The sequence below is a fragment of the Canis lupus genome, chromosome 16 (genome assembly GCF_011100685.1).
Source record: "Canis lupus familiaris isolate Mischka breed German Shepherd chromosome 16, alternate assembly UU_Cfam_GSD_1.0, whole genome shotgun sequence".
In the NCBI taxonomy this organism is placed as follows: domain Eukaryota; kingdom Metazoa; phylum Chordata; class Mammalia; order Carnivora; family Canidae; genus Canis; species Canis lupus.
This window is the reverse complement of record NC_049237.1, coordinates 34,022,387-34,049,298: the sequence shown is the minus strand read 5'-3', so window position 1 is coordinate 34,049,298 and position 26,912 is coordinate 34,022,387. Positions and strand designations below refer to the sequence as shown.

At 34.4% G+C, this 26,912-nt stretch overlaps 1 protein-coding gene across 5 annotated transcripts in view; it reads left to right on the top strand.

Moving 5' to 3' along the window:
- Positions 1-26,912, top strand: part of WRN (WRN RecQ like helicase) — a 140,344-nt gene that overhangs the window by 72,974 nt on the left and 40,458 nt on the right. For all 5 annotated transcript variants that reach the window (XM_038560158.1, XM_038560157.1, XM_038560159.1 and 2 more), the window contains 6 exons: positions 5,904-6,091; positions 10,189-10,363; positions 15,683-15,864; positions 18,500-18,601; positions 18,883-18,975; positions 23,759-23,900. In XM_038560158.1, coding sequence (XP_038416086.1) covers positions 5,904-6,091; positions 10,189-10,363; positions 15,683-15,864; positions 18,500-18,601; positions 18,883-18,975; positions 23,759-23,900 — 882 coding nt within the window. The remainder of the gene's footprint in view (positions 1-5,903; positions 6,092-10,188; positions 10,364-15,682; positions 15,865-18,499; positions 18,602-18,882; positions 18,976-23,758; positions 23,901-26,912) is intronic.

The window sequence follows — 26,912 nt, the reverse complement described above, 5'->3', positions numbered from 1 at the left end:
TTCTCTTTCCTATCTGCTTTTATGCCCCCTGGTCATTTCATTTCATCTGACACACAGTTTTGAATACCATCTACATGTTGACAACTCTCAACTTTATATCCACCTCCTTGAGTTGATACCAGCAATGTGTGAGTGGTCCAGTTTCTCTGTCTCCTTTAGCATTTGGTATTATCACTATTTTTTATTTTAGCCATTTTATAGAATACACACACACACACACACACACTTATTTAAAGGTAACTGTCTATTTAGCATCTTTCTACTTAGATGCCTAATAGGCGTCTCAAACTTAACCTATTCCTCTGACTGCCTTTCTGATTTTCTCTCAATCCCAGACCTGCTCTTCCCTCAGTTTCCTCCATGTCATTTAATAGCAGCCCATCCTTGTAGTACTCAGGCCAAAAATTTTAAACTCTCCTCATTTTCTCACACTCCACTCTACATTTAAATAGTGAGGAAATCTCATGAGGTCTTCAGAATATATATATACTGAATCTAATAATTTCTCTCTCTCGATCTGTGTCACTGCCCTGCTACAAGCTACCATATCCATTCTGGTGCATTATTGAAGCAGTCTTGTCATTGGTCTTCCTGTTCTTACTCTTTCCCCTCTTTCGTTATTTCAGTACAGGATCCAGAGTGGTCCTTTTAGAATAAGTCAGAGAGGTCATATTTTCTGCTAAAAATCAACTAGCAGCAGACTATTTCACTGAAATAATGACAAAAGTCATGATAAATGTCTTGTGTGATCTGGTCTTCCATTTTGTCTTTGACTCCATTCTCTACTACTTGTCTTCTCATTCACTGTCTTCTCATTCACTCTAGCCACATCATTCTTGTTGATATTCTTCAAAATTGAGCATGTTCCTACAGTAGGGCTTTGTTCCCGCTCTTCTCTTTCCCCGAGAGAGATTTACTTACTTATTTATTTATTTATTTAAAGATTTATTTATTTATTTGAGGGAGTGTATGAGAGAGAGCCCATGTGCAAGCAAGGGGAGGGGCAGAGGAAGAGGATCTTCAAACAGACTTCCTGTTGAGTACAGAGCCTGACTCGGGGCTTAATCTCAGGACCCATGAGATCGTGACCTGAACTGAAACCAAGAGTTGAACACTTAATCGACTGAGCCACCCAGACGCCCCTCCCTGAATACATTTCACATGGAGTGATTCCTTTTCTCCGGTCTTTGCTGAAATACTCATTTTTCATTTAGGCCTCCTGGGCCACCATATTGAAAATTTCAAGTTAATTTCCCCCTCTGACATTCGACATTCCTCATATTCCTTTGCTGTTTTTTTTACAGCACTTATAACTGTTAAACTTACTGTATTTTTTGTCTGTTGTCTTTGGGTCCCCACCAGGATATTCTCTGTGGGGGATAGACTTTTGATGGTTTTGTTCATATAATCTAGAATAGGACCAGGCACATAGTGGGTGCTCCATAAATACTTGGGTAAATGAATAAATGAATTCCAATGAGAAAGCCAAGAATCAGAGAAGTCACTTTCCCACACAGGGTGGTGGAGTTGGGCTGTAGCTTCACAGTGGGACACTGTGCTGGTTTCTCAGACAAGTGATGTGAAAGAGGTATAAAACATAGTTTCTGCCCTGAAGTAGTTCATAATGCAATAAAGGAGTGTAGATCCATACCTATAAAAGTAGAAGCAATAGTATCAAACAATAAATGATATGTGGAATAGTATAAATAATATAGAAAGGTTAACAGTGTTAATAGTACACATAATAGAAAAGATACTTGTATGATGAAAGCCAGTAGGCTCAGTGTGCCTTGAGGACAGCTTTCCATTAATTTAGAATGGTTGTAAAGTAAGCTTTTGGAAAAAGGAACATTGCTCTCTGTAATCCTTTCTGAGACCTTTGAGTCTATAAGGATTGTGTTAGAGGAGTTTTAAATATTTTATGTAGTTCTTAAACACTTTTCAGTGGTGAATTAAATCTTTTATTATGTATGGCTGTGGACTCTATTGGATCATTTTCATTTCTTGTGATGACTCAGTATGGCACATTGTCAAATAATGGCTGACAAAACCTTTTTCCCCTAGTGTCCTCTAGTGTTTTCATGAATCCTGTTGATTAGCTAAGTGGTGAGAAATGCCACCTGGTGGTTGTAGGACTCTCATTTTCCTCACTGTTTGTGCTTTTTTTCCTCTTTCCAGTTGTAATTACACTGGGACAACTGTTGTAGTTTCACACCTAGGATTTAGTAAGTTTAAATATAGCAAAGAAATCACTAAACCACTTGGCGTTTGGAGAGAATCAGACAAAGTGAGTCTTAGAGCAGCCAGGCAGAGAGGTCTACATCATTCTTAAAAATCTGTAAGATTCAAATAAAAGGTACCGTGATATCCATGAGACATGTTGATTCTTTCCATTCTTTCTTCCCTAGACCTTCCCAAAGAAAGCACATAGACAAGCACTTGAAATGAGTGAATGAATGAAGCATGATATTAGATAGTATAAAGTTAGAATTAGCAACATGACCCAAATTTAGAAGCAGAAGGAACAGTTATAATTCTCTGAATGTGTAGGTGCTGCACCATTGAAATCTATGATTAAATCATTCCTAAATTTATAGTCACAAGATTACTTAATAGTTTTTGCTTAACAAAACTTGGTATTTATTTTCAAAGAAACCAAATTTTCCAACTTTAAGAGTTTCATGAATTAAGAACATGATGTAACTAGGTGATACTATGGTTTATTGTCCAAATCAGTTTGCTTTTGAATGTTAGAGACTACAAGCTATCAATATTTAGGTCGTGATGATAGCATAAACTGGGAGTATCCCTGGAAACCAGGATGTGTGATCACCTTTTTCATAACCAGCCTGTATATTATATCCAGACTTCACTCTAGTTTATAAGTTTTGTATCATAAGGCAGCACAAACTTCTAAAAGATTCTGTTCAATTCTGAAGTGAAAATAAAGACCCATTGTTTCATATGTCCCATTACTTTATTCTGTTTTCTAGTTGTGGAAGCAGCATTTTAACTACAAATGGTGGCAAAAAATTATATTTATGGTGATTTTTCATCATTTTCAGGTCACTGGCATAGGGAGTTTTAGTGGCGAAGTGGGAATTTTTAAGTTAGAAGAGAGTCTAATATTGTATAGTCCTCTACATCTCATATTTTACTGAAAAGAACCGAGGCCAAGAGAAATTCTTACCAAAGTCAGTGGCAAATCTGGGAGTAGGGCCCATGGCTCTGGAAATCTCGTATAGAATTGTTGTAATAACAACAATAACAGTTGAAATTGATTTTTAAATATTTTATTTATTTATTTGAGAGAGAGATAGACTGTGAATGTGGAGGGGCAGAGGAAGAAAGAATCTGAAGTTGAAGTAGATTCCTCCCTGAATGTGGAGCTGGATAAGGGGCTCAATCTCACAACTCTGAGATCACCACCTGAGCTGAAACCAAGAGTCCCATGCTAAACTAACTGAGCCACCAGGTGCCCCAGTAGTTGAAACTTTTTGAGTGTTTACTGTGTACCATGCATCATGTTCAGTGCATTACATATTCTAACGTCATTGCTCTTCACAACGACTTTACAAGAGACTGCTGTTATCATCCTCATTTTATAGATGAAGAAACCAAAGTTTAGTGAGTGAAAGAACCAGCTCAAAATCTCACACCTAGTTATAAACAAAAGCAGGATTTGAACTCAGGCATCTGACTTTAAGCCAGTTACTCTTCACTGTCATGTTGCTATTTTGCTTGGTTTTTCTATTAGTTTCATGCTTATTTTATTTTCACAAATGCATTGCCCATCTACTCATATATTATATTGCTTAGAAAAACAAACCAAACTAAACCCTTTTTTTCTTTATATCCTGAAAACTTCTCTGCCTGTGCAGTTAAACAGCAAGGATGTTATTAGTGCATTTGTAAATTGTTTGAGTAAAGCACTTTAATGACAGTACTTTGTTTTTGTGAAAATGTGCATGTCCTAAGAGCTTCTGATGTTTAAACTTTCCATGTATGTCTTTATACACACACACACACACACACAAGCTTGATTAGAGTATAAGCTTGATTAGAGTAACTAACTTCTCTATAAACTGGCCTATTTATCTGTAAGTTGTTGGGTAGGCACTCTTCAAATTCAGAGGACAGTCTGATTATGAGCCAGAAATCAATGAAGTTAATTTGGGAGTTTTATTTTTAAATAATTAACTTTAAAATTTAAAATAAATTTGATTAAAATATTTAAATAATTTCAATAGTTTCACAGAATTTAAGGATAGAGAATGTAAAAATGCCAGTTACCTGATTGCATTGGTTCTGGTACCCTTGTTTTCCATTTAAAAAAGCTACTTCAGGGATCCCTGGGTGGTGCAGTCGTTTAGCGCCTGCCTTTGGCTCAGGGCGCGATCCTGGAGACCCGGGATCGAATCCCACATCGGGCTCCTGGTGCATGGAGCCTGCTTCTGTCTCTGCCTCTCTCTCTCTCTCTCTCTCTCTCTCTCTGTGTGACTATCGTAAATAAATAAAAATTAAAAAAAAAAAGCTACTTCCAACTTAATTTTTTTACATGACCTTTGAGATAATTTTTAATTCAGTAAAGTTGTATTGATTGTAAAAGTAGTTTATAGTGTTAGTAAATCATACCTTGTTTTTCAAATTCTATAATTGCTTTTTTACAGTTGTACTTAAAGCTTCACTTATATGGAAAGATAATTGCTTGAACTGAATTGTGAGATAGGTGCAGGGCATCTGAAGAGCTATTTTATGAGGATATCACTTACTTTATTTGTGATAGACCAGAAAAAGTATTTTAAGAAAGTTGATTCTTGGATATAGAACAGTTGATGATTTAGGAACAACTGTTTAGTCCTTTTTTACTGAATGTAAAATAATAGTGTAATTGATTATAACTCCCTGTGATAATAGGAACAAAAATGATGAATCTAGTTTCGTCAGAGGTACATTGTTATCCTAGTTTAAAATTTCTGAAAGATTATGTATTCATGTTTTTCCTAGTAACTGCTGTGTCTCCTGTTTTGTCTGCTAATCCGGTTAAGAAGTCTTTGCTAGACTGAAAATAGAACATGACTTGGTTGCTCAAGGAATCAATTAATAATGGATGTTTTGTGTTATGCACTCTTCTTATATATAGTATGCCACGATTAACTTAGTAAACTCGAGAGAGGTTATCCAGGTCATTGAGAGATTTGCTTCTAGATCTGAGAAGCCATAGACCAATATCTTTAGTATAGAAACCCCCCAAAAAGGATTTATTGCTTTGTATTGTTAGATTTTCAGTGAATGAAAGGGTTTGTAATTTGTGAATTTTAGATTAATAAAAAAATAAGGTATAACATATCCCTCATTTATATCAGTTCTATTACAAATGTAATAAATGTTAAAAATAAAAAATAGTAAATGGAGAGTTAGATAGCAAATTAGTAGGTAGATTGTATTTAATCTTATAGTGTTTTATTTAAACACTTTCTGATTTTTACAAAGTAAATGTATTCTGGGGTGACTGGGTGCCTTAGTCGGTTAAGTGTCCAACTCTTGATTTCTGCTCAGGTTATGATCTCAGGGGCGTGAGATTGAGCCCCACCTTGGGTCTGCACTGGGTGTGGAACCTGTTTGAAGTTCTCTCTCTTTCTCCCTCTCCCTCTGTCCCCTCCTCCCACTGCGGGCTCATTGTGCTCTTTCTTAAAAAAAAAAAAAAAAAATAGTGAATAGTGAAAATAGTGAAAGCTGAGAAGGAAGTTTTCTTTCTCTACTTTGAAAAAGAGTAATTTTAAAGTTGCATTTTTAACACTGTTCCTCATGTAATTGTTGTCCAGTCTGTTTGTAAGAAGGCAGTAGAAATGTTAGGAGTTAATGAGCTCTCCTTTCTTAAAAGTCAATTTTATTTCATTCAGGTTCCAATTGTTGCACTTACTGCTACTGCAAGTTCTTCAATCCGGGAAGACATTGTACGCTGCTTAAACCTGAAGAATCCTCAGATTACCTGTACTGGTTTTGATCGACCAAACTTGTATTTAGAAGTTAGGCGAAAAACAGGAAGCATCCTTCAGGATCTTGACCAATTTCTTGTCCAAAAGACAAGGTGAAGATTTCATGGTTGATAAAAATTTTGGTTAACTATTTACTTCTTTTTAAAAAACTTGTTTATTTATTTACTGTTTCTTTGTAATGCATGTTTAACATTTCACATTCGATTTAGATTTGGTTCAAGTCAAGCGTGATGTTATATAATCAAGATAATGCCTGGGAAAATAGCCTAACTGAAGGCACAAACTAGGTCTGGTATTTTTGCATTTCATATTGTTGCTTGAACACGTCATATGCTCCTTTTTTTTTTTTTTTTTTTTTTTAATAAGCTTTATGCCCAACATAGGGCTTGAACTCCTCATGACCCTGTGATCAGGAGTGCATGCTCTACCTACGGAGCCAGCCAGGTACCCCTGCCTCTTAATAATTGTCAACTTTGGCAAGTAAACAAGGGAAACGATGGATGGAGTCTTTTATCTGAAATCTAATTCATTAATTATAGGACTAGTTGAGTATTAGGGAAATTTTAAGAGTTATCTTAATAATAAATACTTTGGAGCCCTTGTTCTATGCCAACGACTATCCTAGGTGCTTTATATAAGTGATAATAGTAATTCTTACAATTGCTCAGTAAGGTAGGTGCTATTTTCATTTTACCGATGAAGAAACTGTCACTAGTACTTTTTCCTGTTTCTTTTATTTGAAAGCATTTTATTTGTATGCTAAGAAGCTTTCCTATGCCTTATTTCCCTGATCTGTCTCCTTGGTGAAAAGCATATAACTGTCATATAATGAAATGTGTTTTTAAGTCAGAATACATGAAAATAATGTTTGACCCCCCTAGCACAAACACAAAACAAATCTAGACAAGTAGAGTTTAAATAACATCAATAGTATTTTCCTTAACATTCTTGAGGTCCTTTAGGATGAATTTGAATGTAGGATTTGCTATTGGCTTGTATTTAGATTAAAACAAGAAAGTAATGGGGGCGCCTAGCTGACTCTGACAGTGGAGCATGTGACTCTTGATCTTGGGGTTGAGTTTGAGCCCCACATTGGGTATAGAAATGACTTAAAAATAAAATCTTATTATTTTTTAAAATAAAATCTTAAAAAAATAAAACAAGAAAATAATGGATATATTGAGTATTCATGTTGCTCTAGTGATCTCTCCAAAGTGAGTACTCATTGTACTTCATTTCCCTTGTGTCCTAGAGGGAAAATGTTCTTTTGAATAAGGCTGTTTATTTTAAGCTAGTCTTTTAACAGTGAGATCATTATCTACTCTCCTATTCTTTGATCCTTTTCTCTCCATATTATTTTCAATCTCTGTGGCCTTCCCCTAATAACCTTCTCCTTTTTAAACTGTTTAACCTTTGTGCGTGTGTATGACATTGTAACATTTTATCTTTCTGACTTATTGTCCTTTTAGGCTATCTTTTGTAATTTTTTTTTTTTTTTTTTTTTTTGTAATTGTTTTTAAATGTTTTCTTCTCATCATCTTTCATGTTAATTCTACCAATGGAAGTCTCTTAGCCTCAACTATTATGGTCTTCCTTAACAGATCTGCCTACTCCTTAGTGCTCCTCCTTGCATTCTATATGCAGTTTTCAGATTCATCATCTAAAAACACATCCCTGAATCTTGGTATTCCTCTCTGGTGCCTCCCTCTTTCCTGGAGACTAACAGCCGACTGCTTACCTTAACATCCAAGACCATCCAAGGTTTTTATATTTAGTGACAATGATTTTTCTGAGAGTAAAGCAAGAAAGATTTTGCACCCGTTTTCAATCCTCCAAAAAGGGTTATGGTAGCAGCTAACCACTGAGAGTCAGAATGCTTCTTGTAGACCTTAGGCAAATAGAAATTTTCCTCTTAATGAGCAATAATTAGATGGAGGGTAATTAAGACTTCAGAGTGTTGCCTTTTATATATTTTCCCTCCCTTTATTTAATTCTGCCATTTTTTTCTATTCATTGAGCTAACATGTTTGTTAAATTCTGACTTTATTTTCTATATTCATGATACATTGAATGGAAAGCCTCTCTCACCTATCTAATTTAGTGGTTAGATGAAGATAGATTTCTTTCACTTCAGAAATTGATGTGAGGAAATAACAATGTTTAATAAAGCACTTGGCGAAGTAATGAATGCTTTTGTAATAGAGATTTTTATTCCTTTGCATTTTCTGCTCTATAAATTCAAATATTTGTGTATTTTCTTATTTTTTAATGTAAAAAGTGATACAGAGTCTTAGTGTCAATTTGAAAACTACAGATGCATGTAAATTGAAGAGTACTTAGACCTTCTGATTCTATTCCTCATTTATCATCACTGTTGATGTTTTGGCATTGAGCTTTACACCCTTCTTTTCTCTACCTGTACCATGCAGGTATGCACTTCCAATTTTTGTTGTTAACTTTATACAGAAATAGTTACAAAATATATCCATATCTTTAGGTAATATTTTCCTTTGATTTAAAGTGTCTTTGCTAAGATATATGTTGAAAACTATTATAGATACATATCTATTTCTCTCTTTAGTTCTGTCAATTTTTGTTTCATGTGTGTTAAAGCTCTATTAATTGGTACATACACATTTGGGATTTTTATATCTTCAATAAATTGATGCTGTTATCATTATTAGGAAAAAGCATTTTTGCTTTCTCCATAATATGTTTTTTTAAAATTAGGGCCCTAATATGTAGGATATTACAATGTTTACATTTTGGTGAACAAATTTTTTTCTTTAAGAAATGTTTTTTAAATGCTAATAGTTTTGTGAGGGGCACCTGTGGGGCTCAGTGGATTTAAGCTCTAACTCTTGGTTTTGGCTTGGGTCATGCTGTTATGGGCTGTGGGGTACAGACTTCTGTCAGCCTCCAGGCTCAGCAGGGAGTCTGCTTGAGAGTCTCTCCCTCTGCCTCTCCCCCTACGCATGCTCTCTCTCTTTTTCTCTACTTCTCTCTCAAATAAATAAATAAATCTTTAAAAAATAAATGATTTGTTCATTAAAAAATATTTTTTCTCACTAACTTATCTGCTGGGACATTTTGTTATGGAAGCCCATATGGCCACTATCAAAGTTGCTTTGAGTAGATTATTCAGTTAAAACTTGGAGTCAGGGACGCCTGGCTGTCTCAGTGGTTAAAGCGTCTGCCTTTGGCGCAGGGCATGATCCTAGAGTCTTGGGATCGAGTCCTGTGTTGGGCTCCCTGTGTGGAGCCTGCTTCTCCCTCTGCCTGTGTCTCTGCCTCTCTCTCTGTCTCTCTCATGAATAAATAAATAAAATCTTTAAAAAAAAAACCTTGGAAAAACAACAACAACAACAAAAAAAAACCTTGGAGTCAAATTACTGCCTGCCTTTCCCTATTTAAGTTTTCAATGACTTTTGCCATAGCCCTTCTTAAAGGTTTTAGATACAATGATTTTTTTATTGTTTGATTAGTATTTCATAGTATGAATGTACATAATGATGAACATTTTGATTATTTTTTGCCATTATAGTTCATGTGAATATTTGTGTATATGTGTCTTTTGGAAAATATGAAAGTATATTTGTTAAATAAATTCCTAAAGTTGAAGTTGTATCAGAATATATGCATTAAAAATAAAACAGTTTCCTAATCAGAAATAATACATTTTTATATTAAGTCAGCATAAATGAATACATTTATGGAAATGACTATATGAGAGAGAATAAGACTGTTCTATGTAAATATTTCATTTATCTTATGTAAATGAAGACTAATTTTTCATCTAGTGCTTTGCATTTCTAAAAGTATGGGGATTGAATTTCCAGTAACTTGCAAGTTTTTATCAAGACTTCTGCTTAAATAAATAAACTTGTCTCTGGTTTTAACTTTAATTTGAACAAAAAAGTGAGTCTAAGGTGTTTGGGATTTAATGTAACTTATTTCCACATTTGACTTTCCACATTTTTATGTAGTTAAATAGATCATTGTTTCTTTATGCTTTCTCCTTTTAGTATTTTACTAAAAGGAAAATTAATTAAAATTTAAAAAATTAATATTAAAATTTTAAAAAGACAGAGGAAATTAAATAAAGCTCAAACTGGTTTTGAAAACTCAAACTGAAGCCTATATATTTATATGTTTGTTCTTTTTTGAATTTTTTTGTGTTTGTTTTTAGTTCCATCTGGGAATTTGAAGGTCCAACTATCATCTATTGTCCTTCCCGAAAAACAACAGAACAAGTTACAGCTGAACTTAGGAAACTGAAGTTAGCCTGTGGAGCATACCATGCAGGCTTGGATATTAAATCAAGGAGAGAAATTCATCATAGGTTCATGAGAGATGAAATTCAGGTGTGAAGATCCATCATTATTACTCTCTATTTCCCATGGAAACAGATCTTTCTCTAATATTTATTTGCCATATCTTTATTGACAACTTTGTTTGTGTTGAGTAGAAAGAAGTTTCTCTCAGAAAGGGAATTAATGTATAATGTGGATGACAGATATGTGAACAAACTATTGCAAACTAGTATAACTAGCAGCCTACCCATAGTGCTTAGGTACATAGAGGAAGGAATGCTAGCTGTTAAGGTAGGTTGTGTTATGGTGATGGTCCATCCAGGAAAAAGCAATTTGAGTGTAGAGTCTGAATAAGTGAATGGAAGTTTGTCCAGTATGCGAGGTCAGTAGATGATGAGGGAAAAGGAATTGGTTATGGAATCCCAGGAAAAGGGATCATGTGCAAAAGACACTGTGGTATGAGAGTGCACACTGGGTTCAGGAAATTGGGAATAGTTTGGAATGGTTGGAGAGAGAGTGTGGAGTAGGAATGGTACAAAGTATAGGTGAAAAGGCAGGGAGGAACTGTTAGAGACTCACAGGAAAAAAGTTAGATGGATTGGTTGGCCAGGTTATGGAGGAGGGCCTTAAAACTTGAAAGAGGCAGGCTGGGATTGATATGATGTACCTGTAGTTTTTTAGACTACTTTAGCCTTTGAATTTTTTAATTTAAATTTTCAATAAATTTTTAATTGATTTTTACCTAACAGGTAAAACATATTAGAGTAATTCTTGTTGAAGTTGACATGAGAGAGAAAGAGATCCAAGAGCCTTCCAGTCTCCCAAGATAGTCGCTAAGGATATTCTATAATCCTCAGAGCTCCACAGAATAGAGTTTGAAAACCATCATGACAGATTACTCTGTGGTTTTGAGCAAGATCACAGTATTACAGACATATTAGATTAGCAGTCCTAATAAGCAGGGTTGATTTGAAGAAGAAAGACTGAAGAAAGAAAGGGTATTGGTGAAGTCACTGTGAAGTGCTCCAGCTGAGATTCCTGTAATGATTGGAATCATGTAATAATTCCAATCTGAAGTGATTGGAATCCTTGTTTAGTGGGTGTCATGCAGAATATTTAGGTCTTAAATTCAAACCACGTTGGTAGGTTTAAATTAACAGCTTTACACTGTCAACATCCAATCTAAAGTGTGTTACCGTAAGCCTGTGGACCAGCTTTCCTCTTAAGTTGAGATGAACCCAACTTCTGCTTTGCATTTTCTGCTCAGTAGGTCTTCCATTTCCTTTCTGTCTCTCTGTGGTTGTTAACCGCCCTCAAACCACCATTGTGTAAACAATCTACCTCAAGTATGGTTCGTATGTACTGTCTATAAATTTTACTATACCCTGTCATGCTGTAACACGTACTTGCCTGAGAGTATCTATTATTTTTCTTCCTTTTCATTTCTTTTCAAAGATAGGAACAGCTATCACAACTGCTTAGAATAGAGTTACCTAAATTCTTAAATGTTTATACTTCTATTATCTCAACAGTTTGAAAATTATCCAATAAAATTTATTGGCTCCTGCTTACTGAATCTTACTGATGTTTGAACCATTAACTAATCAATGATTTTTTTCATCTTGATTTATTATTAATTACTCATTTAGGTAGAAACATGTCTTACAGATATGAGAGATTGCAGACTTTATCTATTATGTTGTGATGGGAGACTTTGTCAGATGCACCTGGCTTTACTATCCATATCCAGCTTCAGTGAAACATAAATGCTTTGAAATATGGCTTTAAAAACCTCACAAGTTGGGATGCCTGGGTGGCTCAGTGGTTGGGCTCCTGCCTCCAGCTCAGGTTGTGATCCCGGGATCCAGGATCGAGCCCCGCATCAGGCTCCCTGCGAGGAGCCTGTTTCTCTATCTACCTGTGTTTCTGCCTCTCTCTCAGTCTGTGTCTCTTATGAATAAATAAATAAATCTTAAAAAAAAAAAACCCTCACAAGTGATCACTAATTATACTTAACATCTAGAAAGGTATATATGTATGTGCTGCTGTATTTTCCTTTTCTGTGGCAGGATGTCAAAAAGTTTTATCCACATTATGAAAATTAATAAATTAATATTGATTCTGTCACCCTAGTGACATTAGTGGTTCTATTGAATCTGACAACTGACCCAAGGTACTCCTTCTTTGCTATCATAATAAATAATTGAGAAGCTTCACATTTGCATCAAGAGTTCTCAAATAATGATAAAAATACATTTCCTCATCTATATGGAATAGTCTGGTGCTCTTGGAATTGATTACTTGCCATTGAATATTTGTTGAGTGCCTAGTGAATGCATATATGTTCAGAATTCTAGATGTTCACTCTCTTATCTTTCTGAAGTTGATTTATTCTTTGGTGTAGCCCTAAAGATAGAGTTCACCTCCCCAGCTCACCTATCTAATCTTAATGTCTTCAATTGACCATGTTTACATTCTTAGTATTTTCTATTTTGTAATTTTAGAAAAAGATTTTTTTTGTATTATTCTTAATCAAAGCTAACCATATTCAGATGTAGATTTACATTTTTAGTCTGTGATCATTCATTCTTTTAGTCCTGATTTTTAGTTTCATGTTCTTTTATATTTTATTAGCTTAAGGTCTTGAATTCCTTTTCTTTCTGAGGTGAGGCTATGAATAAATTATTTGATAAAATACTTTATTTTTACCTGAGTGTTTATAATGATATTTTGAACATTATGTCTGTGGAGTAGGGTGATGTCATCTAAAAACAGTATCATAAAGGGGCCCCTGGCTGGCTTAGTTTGTAGAGCATATGACTCTTGATCTCAGGGTTGTGGGTTTGAACCCCATGTTGGATATAAAGATTACTTAATATTAAAATCTTAAGGAAAAAAAAACAGGCTAGTATCATATGATGAAAATTAGATCTTCCAAGTTCTCACCACACACGCACATGCACATACACACACACTTGTAAATGGTAACTATGGGAGGTCATGGATGTGGTTAAGTAACTTTATTTTGGTAATCACTTCACAGTGTATACATATATCAAATTATCACATTATGCATCTTAAACTTATACAAGGTTATATGTCAATTATATCCCAGGAAAGCTGGAAGAAAATTGAATCAAATACATTTTTAAAAACCTTAAAATTATCATGTTGCTTATTCACTCTCAAGTATAGCAAAATGGCCTAGTTTTATTTACCCAAAGTTTTTTTTTTTAACATTTTATTTATTTATTTATTTATTTATTTATTTATTTATTTATTTATTTATTTATTTATTTATTTATGATAGTCACAGACAGAGAGAGGGAGAGACACAGGCAGAGGGAGAAGCAGGCTCCATGCACCGGGAGCCTGATGTGGGATTTGATCCTGGGTCTCCAGGATCGCGCCCTGGGCCAAAGGCAGGCGCCAAACCGCTGCGCCACCCAGGGATCCCAAAGATTTTATTTATTTATTTGAGAGCATGATAGAGAAAGAGCACACGCGTGCCCACAAACAGGGAACTGTAGACAGAGGGAAGCGGGAGAAGTAGGCCTCCTTCTGAGCAGAGAGCTGAGCAGAGAGCCTGAGGTGGGGCTGGATCCCAGGACCCTGGGATTGTGATCTGAGCTGAAAGTAGATGCTTAACTGACTGAGGCTCCTAGGCGCCCCTTAAGATTTTTAAGTAATCTCTACACCCAGAGTCAGGCTTGAAGTCACTAACCCACGATCAAGAGTCCTATGCACACACTATGCACTGACTGAGCCAGCCAGGCACCCCTCACAGCTTTTTCTTAATAAATTTCTATTTTGATGGTTTTTTTCTCTCAACCTTTCTTCTACTTCCTTTTATCTGTTCAGCATTTTCTTTTATTTTTCTATCTCCCTCCTTCTCTTTCTGTCTTCTATTCTTGGTCCATCTTTTTTTTTTTTTTTTTAAGATTTTATTTATTTATTCATGGAGACACACAGAGAGAGGTGGAGACAGAAGTAGAGGAGAAGTCGGCTCCCTGCAAGGAGCCTGATGTGGGACTTGATCCCAGGAGCCTAGGATCACAACCCGAGACAAAGGCAGATGCTCAACCACTGAGCCACCTAGATGCCCCTCTTGGTCCATCTTAATACATTTTCTTAATAGCACTTTAATTTTTATTGGTTATACACACACAGAGTTTAAAGAACCAGCTACAGGGACATCTGAGTGGCTCAGCAGTTGAGTGCCTGCCTTTGGCTCAGTACGTGATCCCCTGGTCCTGGATCGAGTCTGACATCAGGCTCCCTGCATGGAGCCTGGTCCTCCCTCTGCCTGTGTCTCTGCCTATCTGTGTCTCTCATGAATAAATAAATAAAATCTTAAAAAAAAAAGAACCAGCTATAGTGCTTTTCATGAGAATATCAGCCTCTCCTTCTTTCCCCACTTCTGTTTCCTATTCTCATCTCTTTTAGTTTATTCTTTTGGTGTTTACCACTAGATTTTGCAATGATTTGCTTTTGGTGTTACAACTTGGTTTTTTATTTATTATTTTTAGGCATTGTCTGTTGACTTCCCACTATGAGGAGTGAAAGTTTAGCTCCCTTTCACACCCCTTCCTGCCCTTCTGCTCTCTTAATGTGTTTCTAACCCCCTTTCCTCCCAACATTAACATAATTTGGTTAGATCAATATATATTTCAAATATTACATATTTACATAATTAATTATCTATAAATGCATTTTATCTCTAAGCCATATATTATAGTATTTTATTGCATATCTTCTTTTATTGTAATAGTTAAAAATTTTGTTTAGTTTTTTTGTATGTTCTTATCACTAAACTCTTCCCTAAAATTTCTCCCAATCATGTAAATCTCATTTCAGTATGCTCATATATATTAGATATCTACCAGTTTTATCCTTTTAAAGATTCAGAGATAAATTCATGTTTAATTTTATCATCTATAATGAGAAGTTTCCTTCCTTCCTTCTTGGAATAGTGCTAGAAAATATTAAGATCCTGGGCAATCAGGTAAGTACTCTTGAAACTTCACCTTAACACGAAGTATCTTTTAATATAATAAGTATTTTAAGAGCCTATTTTGTATCTTGTACTCATAGGTGTTCAAAGAGATCAATTTAGTTGCTACTTTTTATAGGGAGGAAATAGAAATCCTATTTTACAGAAATAGAAAACCTGTTTTGGGGTTACCAATGCCTAATTTGTAAATTGGGGAGGTAGTTTTTTAATCTGGAAGTGATTGGTTGAAATTATGCTAAATTCAGTTTCATGCCAGGGACTTTAGTTAATAAACTAATTACTCTTCCCAAAAAGTAAAGAGTTAAGGTTTTGGTTCTGCTACATAATTGTCAAACTATGTTTTTATTTATTCTTAGTGTGTTGTAGCTACCATAGCTTTTGGAATGGGCATTAATAAAGCTGACATTCGCAAAGTCATTCATTATGGTGCTCCTAAGGAAATGGAATCATATTACCAGGAGATTGGGAGAGCTGGCCGTGATGGACTTCAGAGTTCTTGTCATGTACTCTGGGCTCCAGCAGACATTTGCTTAAATAGGTAAAAACATTTATTATATTCACCCTTGCACATTTCTTTCTTTCCATATAAGCTTTGAAAATATTTGAAGCAGCATGCAAAATTTCAAGTAATGTGTGTAAGTGCATTTAAAACCAAAACAAGGGATCCCTGGGTGGCGCAGCGGTTTGGCGCCTGCCTTTGGCCCAGGGCGCGATCCTGGAGACCTGGGATTGAATCCCACGTCGGGCTCCCGGTGCATGGAGCCTGCTTCTCCCTCTGCCTGTGTCTCTGCCTCTCTCTCTCTCCGTGTGACTATCATGAATAAATAAATTAAAAAAAAAAAAAAAAACCAAACCAAACCAAACCAAAACAAAACAAAAAACCAAAACAAAACAGAGAACATCCAAGAAATTTGTGGTAAGGGTTGCCATCCAGAGGAGATGACCTAATTTCAGCTACACCTCATTTAGTGTTAAGAATTAACTAAATCAGGACTAGGAATGGAACATAAGTCCTATGGGTGCTTTATAATACTGTGCATAGACAAACTTTCTTCTCCCCAGGCCCTCTCAAGTTTTGTTATGTCTCCAGCCATAGTTTTCTTCAGATACCATTTATTTTGCTGTTGGTTCTTTTTTCCCATTCTACAATGGTGCTAATTTCAAGTGACTTTTACCAATCCCTATTTGACCTTCTTTACCATTTGTTTTTTTTTTTGTTAGTTTTATGAAAGCATGCCAGCTTTCCTTGACTGTGTGTGAATAATCATGTTGCACTGTATCTATTCACTGTACTGACTGCCCTGAAAAAAATTGTGTTCAGTGTTTAAATGAAGCAAGTCTTTTATTGATACTTAAGTTCTATGAGATTTATATTGGAAAGGAAATTTTCATCTTGCAAAAAGTTTTGGTACAGCGTTTAGCAACTGGTTCCCTCCTCCATAGGGGAATAAAATCTCAGGAAAAAAACAGATGGTAACTGATGAGGCTATTTCAGCAGTGTTTTGAGTGCCCTCTGTGTTCTAAGCATATGCTCTATGCTGGGGATACAATGATAAATAAGAACATATATGGTACCTGTTCTCAGAAGGCTTAGAGTATAATGGAAATGGCAGATCTTTTTTTTTTTTTTTGTATATATTTTTTTTATTGGAGTTCGATTTGCCAACATATAGCATAACACCCAGTGCTCATCCTGTCAAGTGCCCCCCTCAACTACAGTTGATCCTTGAACAACAGGAAGGTTAGAAGTGCCGACTCCCCCATGCAGTCGAAAATCTGTCTAACCTTTGACTCTTCTAAAACTTAACTCCTAATAGCCAGCTATTGGCTGGAAGTGTAATGAATAACAAATAGTAGATTAGCACTTATTTAAATGTTATATCTATTATATACCGTATTCTTACCATAAATAAGCTAGAAAAAAGAAAATGCTATTTTAAAAAATCATAAGAGAAAATACATTACAGTACTGTACTGTATTTATAAAAAAATTCACATGTAAGTGGACCAATGCAGTTTAAACTTGTGTTGTTTAAGGGTTATAAGTGATATATATATAAATTTTAGGCTGTGGGCTAGGAAAAACTAGAGTCAACAGTTGGAAGAAACTTTTAGGTAAATTATATGGAAAGGTATTGTGGTTAGTGGTGTCAGATAATAAGAATGTTTTTGAATAAGGGGTCTTTTTTGTGTTCAGACTTTCCAGAACTCACTTAACTGGATTCCCTGTTGTTGTCATCTTTGATAATTGTACAGAGGTATTTTTATCAGTCAGAAGGTTAAATAATCAAAATATTAGGTCTGGTTTGGTGAGGATCAGTATTACCATTTAGATCTTATATGCAAACATTGTTTTCTTTTGAAATATCTGAAAAATATTCAACTCAGACTTCTATTTATTCTCACAAGAATTCTTGCAAAGACATGTATAGCTTTTGGGAGCTTGTCATCATCTTCTGATAACTGATATTCATGGAATTTCTTTACAGTAGACTAGAGTTAACAGAGTCAGGATGAGTCTAGCAACATTAACTTTTAAAAATAAAAGGTATTTAAAAAATACCTTTAGTGCTAGCAATTTTAAATAAATTGAATGTTATGGAAAAAATCACTTATGATTGTTTGAAGGAAGAACTTAATTCTGATGTTTTATTGGTGTCTCATAATAGCCTTTAGTACAAAGGGATAATTTTAGGGGGATATGAGAAGTTCTCTGAAGAGCAAATAGGGATGAAGGTTTATATTTGTATCATGAGTCTCTTTCAGTATTCTTAGTTTCTCAGATAAAATAAATAGCAACCTTTTACTAGGAAAGTATAAAAATTCATGTATAGTGGAAAGATTGCCAAAAAGCATGTAGCATATAAATAAAAATGAAAAACTTTAGGGTGTATAATAATTTTTCAAAGATAGCTAAAAAATTAATACTTGGACATAAGTATAGAATTCTTTCAAAAGTGATTTTCATAAAAGTTAGAAAAATGCTTGCCTCTAATGAGGGGATTGACTGGAAAAGGACACAATAACTTTCTGGGATGATAGAAATGGATTTTTAAAAAATCTTGATAGAGGTGTAGATGCTAAAGGTTATGAAAAGTAAGCAATAATAAATTTAAAAGTAATGAAATCACTAATGCAATTTTATATATTCTTGTGATATTTGTAATTGACAGGCACCGCCTTAGTGAGATAACCAGTGAAAAGTTTCGATTATACAAATTAAAGATGATGGCGAAGATGGAAAAATATCTTCATTCCACAAGATGTAGGCGACAGTATGTATTATTTGTTTTATATTAATTAATAACAGATCTATGAATGGTGATATTTTAAGAAAAAGTTTTGTAACATAAGTAGAAGTATGTAGAAACAGTATTTTGTTGGTGTTACATATGTGCTGAATTTTTAAGGCAACTTTCTTTGTGCCTCAGTCAACTGAAGCAAGGTAATGAGATCCCAGGTGAATCAGTGATGATTTCACTTCATTATTTTCAGCAATGATTTTAACATATATGGTTTTGTTCTTTTATTTAATTTAAAATTTTCTCTTGGGTAGACTCATCTTGTCTCATTTTGAAGACAAACAACTACGAAAGGCCTCCGTGGGTATTATGGGAACTGAACAATGCTGTGATAATTGCAGATCCAGGTAAAGATTTTTTTTCTTCGAAATGGAGATTCTAAAATATTTGTTTCTCTTCCTTTTCAAATAATTTTTAAGGTTGGCTCCATGCCCAATGTGTGGCTTGAACTCACAACCCTGAGATTAAGACCTGAGATAAGAATCAGACACTCCATTGATTGAGCTACCTAGGTGCCCCTTACATAATTTTTAATTGAGTTTTTGTTGAATGATATGTATTACAGTTTTAAGAAAACAAAATAATGAGTTTATTTAGATAGAAGTCAAAGTAAACAATATTATTTTGCTTTATAAATAGATACACCAATAAAATGGTGGACCTAAATTTAAATATATCAATAATTATATTAAATATAAATGGTCCATATCACCATTTAAAGGCAAACATTGTTAGAATTGATTTAAAAATATGACCCAACTAGGAGTACATAGCTGGCTCAGTCAGAGGAGCATGCTACTCTTGATCTTGGAGTTACGTGTTTGAGCCCGTGTTGGATATAGAGATTACTTAAAAATAAATAAATAAGTAAACTTTAAAAAGAAATGACCCAACTATATGCTATCTGTAAGAAATCCACAAGTATAATCATGTAAGTAGATAAAAATTAAAGGATCAGAGTGCCTGGGTGGCTCAGTGGTTAAGCATCTGCCTTTGGCTCAGGCCGTGATCCCCAGATCTGGGGATGGAGTCCCGCATCAGGCTCCCCAGAGGGAGCCTGCTTCTCCCTCTGCCTATGTCTCTGCCTCTTTCTTTTTATGTCTCTCATGAATAAGTAAAATCTTAAAAATGAATAAATAAAAATAAAATAAAGGGATAACAACTGTATACCATGAAAACACTAACACTAGCTGGAGTTATTATTTTAATATCAGACAGTGGAGACTTTGGAGAAAGAATATTACCAAGGATAAGGAAAGACATTACATGATGATAGAAGGGTCAGTTTACCAATTAATCATAGTTCTCCACAGACACACACACACACACACACACACACGCATGCACGCACACAGATTGATTTTAAGGAATTGGCTGCTGGCAGTTGTGCAGATTGTCAAATCTAAAATAAGTAGGGCAAACTGGCAGGCTAGAGAGTCAGGCAGGATTTCTGTGTTCCTAGTCTTGAGTCACAATTCCTTGTTCTCAGTCTTTGCTCTTTAAAGCCTTCATTTGATTGGACAAGACTCATATTATCAAGGGTGGTCTCCTTTACTTAAAGTAAACGGACTGGAAGTGTTAATCTCATCTACAAAATACCTTTATAACAGCATCTGGATCAGTGTTTGACCAAACAACTGAGCATCATAGCCTAGCCAAGTTGACACAAAGTTAACCATCATATCCAAGAACACATAATCCTAAGTGTGTATACACTTAACAAAAGAACTGACAGAATTAACAGGAGAAATACAGAAATCCATAATTACAGTTGGCGACTTCAACATCTTCTCTCAGTAATTAATAGAACTAGTAGATGGAAAATCAGTAAGAAGATAGAAATGAACAGGACTGTCAATAAACTAGATCATATTAACTTTGTTGGAACATTCAACCTAACAACAGTGGAATAAACATTCTTCCCAGGTGCAAATGGAATGTTCACAAACATAGATTATATTCTGGGTCATAAAACAAACCTTAATATATTTAAAAAATTTTGTTCATACAGTGTGTGTTTTCTAACTATGATAGAATTAAACTAGAAACCAGTAACATAAAGATAGCAAAGTCTCCAAATACTTGAAGATTAAATATCACACTACTAAGTACCCATGAGTCAAAGAGGAGGTCTCAAGGTCAACTGGAAAATATTTTGAACCAAATTAAATAAAAATACAAAATGTATGGGATGCAGCTAAAGCAACAATGAGAGGAAAATGTAGAGCATCAAATACTTTAAATAGAAGAAAAGTTTCAAAGCGTAATTAAGCTTCCAAAGTAAACTAAAAAGAAGCAGAGGAAGGAAATAATAAAGGTAAGAGCATAAATGAAATAGAAAACAGAAAAACAAAAGAGGAAACCAAAGAACTCAAAAGTTCACTCTTTTACAGGCCAATAAAATTGATAGAAACTTCTAAAAAGAAAAAAAAGAGACCGAGATTACCCATCCTGGGAATGAAAGGAATTTCACTACAGGCCCAATAGACATTAAAAGGATCATAAGGAAAACACTATGAATAGCTCAGTACACATACATTCAGTAATTTAGAGGAAGTGGACCCAATTCCTTGAGAACCTCAAGCTAAATTCACCCACAATGAAGTAGATGACTCAGATAGTTGTACGACTGTTAAAGAAATTAGATCTGTTAAAAATGCCTGGAAATAAAATTCCATAGCCGACATGGCTTAAATGGCAAATTTTACCAAACATTTAAAAGAAGAAATAATAAAAGTTTTACAGTATGATCCAGTTTATATGATATTCTCTCAAAAGTAAGACTCTACTATAGGGATGAAGAAAAAGGTCAGTGGTTGCCAGAGGTCAGAGAGAGGTGGAGGGTATGATTACAAAGGGCTAGCACAAAGGACTGTTCAAGGTGATGGATTTGTTATGTGTCCTGATTGTGATGGTAGTTGATTGTGTGGTTAGATGAATCTGTGCATATGAATCAACAGATGTGTTTAAATTGGTTGAACTTTACATATACACAGATTATAGTCATTTTTAACTGTATATTAATTGAAAGAATAAAAACAAATGGTATAACTAGTTGAGTTCGCCATATGCCTAGGCATGATCACTGTGTTACTCTGAGACCAAAAAATAAGTATTAGGGATGTAGATGATCTCTGTGGTGACAAAATGTTGCTTCACTGAGAGGACAGAATTGTTCAGTGCACCTTAAAAAAACAAACAAACAAACAAACAAACCCCAAATGCCCTGCAATTATATAAAGCACAAATTGACACAACAGCTGGAAGAAAGCAACAAACCCATTATAGTAGTAGTAGTTGGATATAATTAAAGTAGAAGAGTTGTATATAATTTTTGGCTATTGGTAGGTTTAGTAATCCAACAATTAGTAAGCTATAGAAAATTTGATCAACATAGTAACAAGTTTGGTTTATCACACACTTGCTATTTAGAACCCTGTACTAAGCATTTAGAACAATGTACCTCAAACATTTTTACTTCATGATCCACAAAGCTAATAATAACACCTATATAGCACACTAGGCTATTTACTACTTGAGTCCAGGTTCTGTCCAGAACAGTGATTATACAGCACCCCTATAATCCATTTGCAGCACACTTGCTGGGAAGCACTGAACTAGAGATTACACTTCTCAAACATACATGGAATATTGATAAAAATTTGACTCAGTGTGTGGCACCCGGGTGGCTCATTGGTTGAGTGACTGCCTTTGGCTCAGGTTGTGATCTCCCTGCAGGGAGCCTGCTTCTCCCTCTGCCTGTATCTCTGCCTCTCTCTGTGTCTCTCATGAATAAATAAATAAAATCTTCAAAAAAATTTTTGACTCTGTGTTAAGGTAAGATTGGCAAACTATGGCTTGTAAACCAAATCCACTTTGCTGCCTGTTTTTGTAGGTGAAGTTTTCTTGGAATCCAGCATACCCTTTTGTTTATATATTATCTGTGGCTGTTTTTGCAGAGTTGAATCCCAGTAACTGTGACACAGAAACAGTATGGCCCACAAAACCTAACTATTTACAATCTGGCCCTTTAAGAAAAGTTTTCTGGCCCCTGTTCTAGACTGTAGTGTTGTCTCAAAAGTTTTCAATGTATTGGTATAAAACATGCCACTTTTTCTGATCAGAATGCAGTTGAATTAGAAGGAAATAAGAGGACAAAATTTCTCATTCATTTGGAAGTTAAAAATAAAACTTTTAAATTACTCATAAATCAAAGAAAAAATCAGACTGGAAATTAAAACATTTTTAGAACTTTAGTTATGATTACAATAATATACATTAAAACTTGGAAGATACAGCATAGGTGGTACTTTGTGAGAATCTGATAGCTTTCAATATTCATATTAGAAAAGAAAATGAGCTTAATATCCCACTAAAGAAGTTAAAATAGGATAAACCTAAATCTAGTCTTCCCCCCAAAAAAGCATATTATTATATCTGGAATATTGACTATTCTTACTGCTATTTCAAAGCTATTTGTTCTAAAGAAGGCAATTGAATTAAGGTAGTTGATTTTCTCTAAGGAATCCTTTGTTCTCAACCAACTTTAAAGAATTCTCATTTATATTAATATCATTTATATTAATGATAATTTCAAATCTACTTGAAGGATGGCTTAGGAATGTAACTTCTAAGTGGACTTAAATGAGGTGCAGTTTATCTTTGTGTCGTATTTTACGGTCATCAGAGTTTAAGCTAATAATTTATTTCATAGGAGATTTGGTTCTTAAGTTATTAACTTTTTTTTGCAACAGTCTTTTCCCCTCATCACAACCTAACCCAAAAGTCCAGTATTTATATAATCAGTCGATGGAGCTTTTCAAGCTATACTTCTGCACTCTGCTTGCTTGAACTCCCTACTCTTCTGTTTATGGTCCAAGGTACCTCCTGTGAAATTTGGGTTCCAAGGCGCTAGTGTTGAGAACCATCAACATAACATGCAAAGATATATTATGGTTTATGGTTCATGTTTTTGCATATTTCACGTGATCTTGGCTGTAACAAACTCTATTTGTTAGCTTATGAAGCAGTTGGCATATTTGAGATTTTTTTTACTTGTCTATTATATATAATATTTTTATTTCTAAGGGTACATGTCTTAGCTAAGCTTTCTATTATATTATTACTTAGATTGGATCAATGCTCTTCCATTGATGATTCAGATGACGCATCACAGGATTTTGGTCCACAAACATTCCAGCTATTATCTGCTGTGAAAATCTTAGGAGAAAAGTTTGGAATTGGGCTTCCGATTTTATTTCTCCAAGGATCTGTAAGTATATCTGTGAGTCACCTTCATAGTTCTTGTACTCCTGTTACTCTTTTCTTCAGAAGTTTGTTGAATTAGGATTGCAGCTTTGACTTTAGATGAGTTATTGGAAAGTCAGAGAGCCATATTAAGTTCCAATTAAGCACTGCATTCATTACTTTTGACAAAACCTGAGTGTTACATATACTGCTGTTTTCATATTTCAAATTGATGTTCAGCTCTGCACCTCATTCTAGTATTAGCTTATTACGTTATAGTTGGATGAATCCCTAAACTAGTCTTTCTTAGGAAAATCAAGAAAGATGCTTTCACTGCATCAGGAGACAGGTAGAACAAAATTGTCTCTCTTCTTGTCCTGGAAAGTAGTAAATTCTTTGAGCAAAACTTTAATTTCAGTGAATATTTGTAAGTTCAATAACTATTGTCAGTAGTTTTTCTTTACTTCTTTTCTGTTTCTTATCACAGGTATTTAAAATTCCAAGTTTTGTTTTGTTTTGTTTTGTTTTTTGTTTTGTTTCTGGCTTTACCATTGAATAAATAGCATTAGTCAATTCAGCTGCTTTTAGTGATTAGCATGACAGGATTATGCTAACATTTGCAAGTACAATATGAGTAAGTCATGACCCTTACAGTCTGTAGTCCTTTTGTCCATATGATTTTATTCCTCATTTAGAAGTCTGTAAAGAAAAGCTAAGTATTATGTATTGCTAGTGGTTGAATAAACCAAAGTGGGAGATAGAATCCTTTGCAAATATGTATATTTATTAAAAAGATACTTAAAAGTAGAGATTAATATTCTTATTTTGTATGTTGAATTTAAAAATAATTTAGGTAAGCATTTATTTGATAAATACTTGAATGCTTCCTGTAAATACTTATTTTCTGAATTTTTATCTTGTTTAAAAAGGGACATGTTAAGTTAGTTGTGAAATACTGTTTTTTAAAGATTTTATTTATTTATTCATGAGAGACATGCAGAGATAGGCAGAGACATAGGCTTCCTGTAGGGAACCTGATGCAGGACTCAACCCAGGACCTCAGGATCATGACCTGAGCCAAAGGCAGATGCTCAACTACCAAGCCACCAGGCGTCCCAATTGTGAAGTATCTTTAATGAGATATTGAAAACATGTTAACTTTTCAGGTGGTGATGTTTTTAGATCCTGAATGGAGTTTAAAATTTTGTGTTTTTGTTTTTTGTTTTTTCCCTCCTCAGGCCCACTATAATTTTGTTTTTAAATCACCAGTTTGATTAGAAATTTAATAATGTTGCCACAATTAATTAATTAATTAATTAATTAGTGTTCCAAGTTAAGGAACTTGCTTTTAGGTGGTATGAGAACTACTATCTTTTTTTTTCTAGTATCTTTTTTTTTTAAGAATTTAAGTTGCAAAGGATAGATTAAGTTTAATTGAGGTCTATGAAAGTTTCTTCTGTCTCTGTCATCTTCAAAACCTGTGCATTCCAGTTGAAGATGTTAATTTATAAAAAAAAATTAAAATTTTTGTTTAAATTCAATTAATTAACATATAATGTATTATTGATTTCATCATAGAGGTCAGTGATTCATCAGACTTATATAGCACCCAGTGCTCATTACATCATGTGTCCTCCTTAATGTCCATCACCCAGTGACCCCATCCTCCCCACCCCTGCCCCTCCAGCGACCTTCAGTTTGTTTCCTATGATAAAGAGTCTCTTATGGTTTGTCTCCTTGTTTTAATTTGGTATAAGCCAGCAGTATCCAGTATCAACAAATAAGTGTAAGTGGGCTCCTACACAAACTTGAACTGGCCACAAGAGGGATCAGATTTCACCTATTATTTGAAAACCAAGTCAGACCATTTATACTGACAGTCTCTTCTGGGAGTCTTCAAATTAAGAAGTTTATTCTTTGTGAAATTTTATACTACCCTTGCTAGATAAAGATGTGAAACTTTTCAAAAAATACCACATAACAAAAATTTGTAGACATTAACTACAAGGAAAATAAGGTAATTTTTTTTCCTTCCATTTCAATGATTTTGGTATCTATTGGGATATTGTCTTAAAAATTATAATTGTGATTCCTTTAGGAATGTAGTAAATTGTCCACCTTAACTAATTTAGGGAAATTGATATCTTTGTAGATAATTTTGATCTGTAAGATGATAAATATATTAAACTGAAAACTCTTAGAGTTTTAAAGAGATAATATTTGTACATATATATAACGAATACAATTTAAGCAACATGTGATTCTCCTTTCTTACACTAGATTTTTCTAAATATTATAAACAGTTATACAGCCCATCCAAGTATTTGTGGATGGAGTTAAAAATTTTGTTTTTAGGGATCCCTGGGTGGCGCAGTGGTTTAGCGCCTGCCTTTGGCCCAGGGCGCGATCCTGGAGACCCGGGATCGAATCCCACGTCGGGCTCCCGGTGCATGGAGCCTGCTTCTCCCTCTGCCTGTGTCTCTGCCTCTCTCTCTCTCTCTCTGTGACTATCATAAAAAAAAAAAAAAAAAAAAAAAAAAAAAAAAAAAAAAAAATTTTGTTTTTAAATAGCACAGGTTTGGTTAGGAATTAAATATTAGAAATGTAAGAAACTGTTTTAGCCATCTAAACAGCTCACCACATAAATATTTTTAAATGTCTGAATAAGTGATAAAATATGCAAGGATTATCATAATTTTATAGATCAGAAAACAGAAGCATAGCACTTAATTTATATAACCAAGACATTAAGTGAAACCTCATTCCTGATCATATTATCAAAGTGCTAAACCTTGCCATGGCTCCAGAGTTAGGTAATACTTTTGATAAAAGATGCTTTGACTATAAGCAGCCACTAGAAAACAATTGCTAGTTTTAATCACCCTTTATAATTTTTGAAGTATTGAACAGGAGAGGGGTATCTATTTAATTTTTTGGGTAAGCTATTTTGTGTGATTGAAATCTATTCCTAAAGATAATTTTTTTTTCTCTTTTGATTTTATTTTGCACTTAGCATATAAGACCTGGAGTGGCAGCT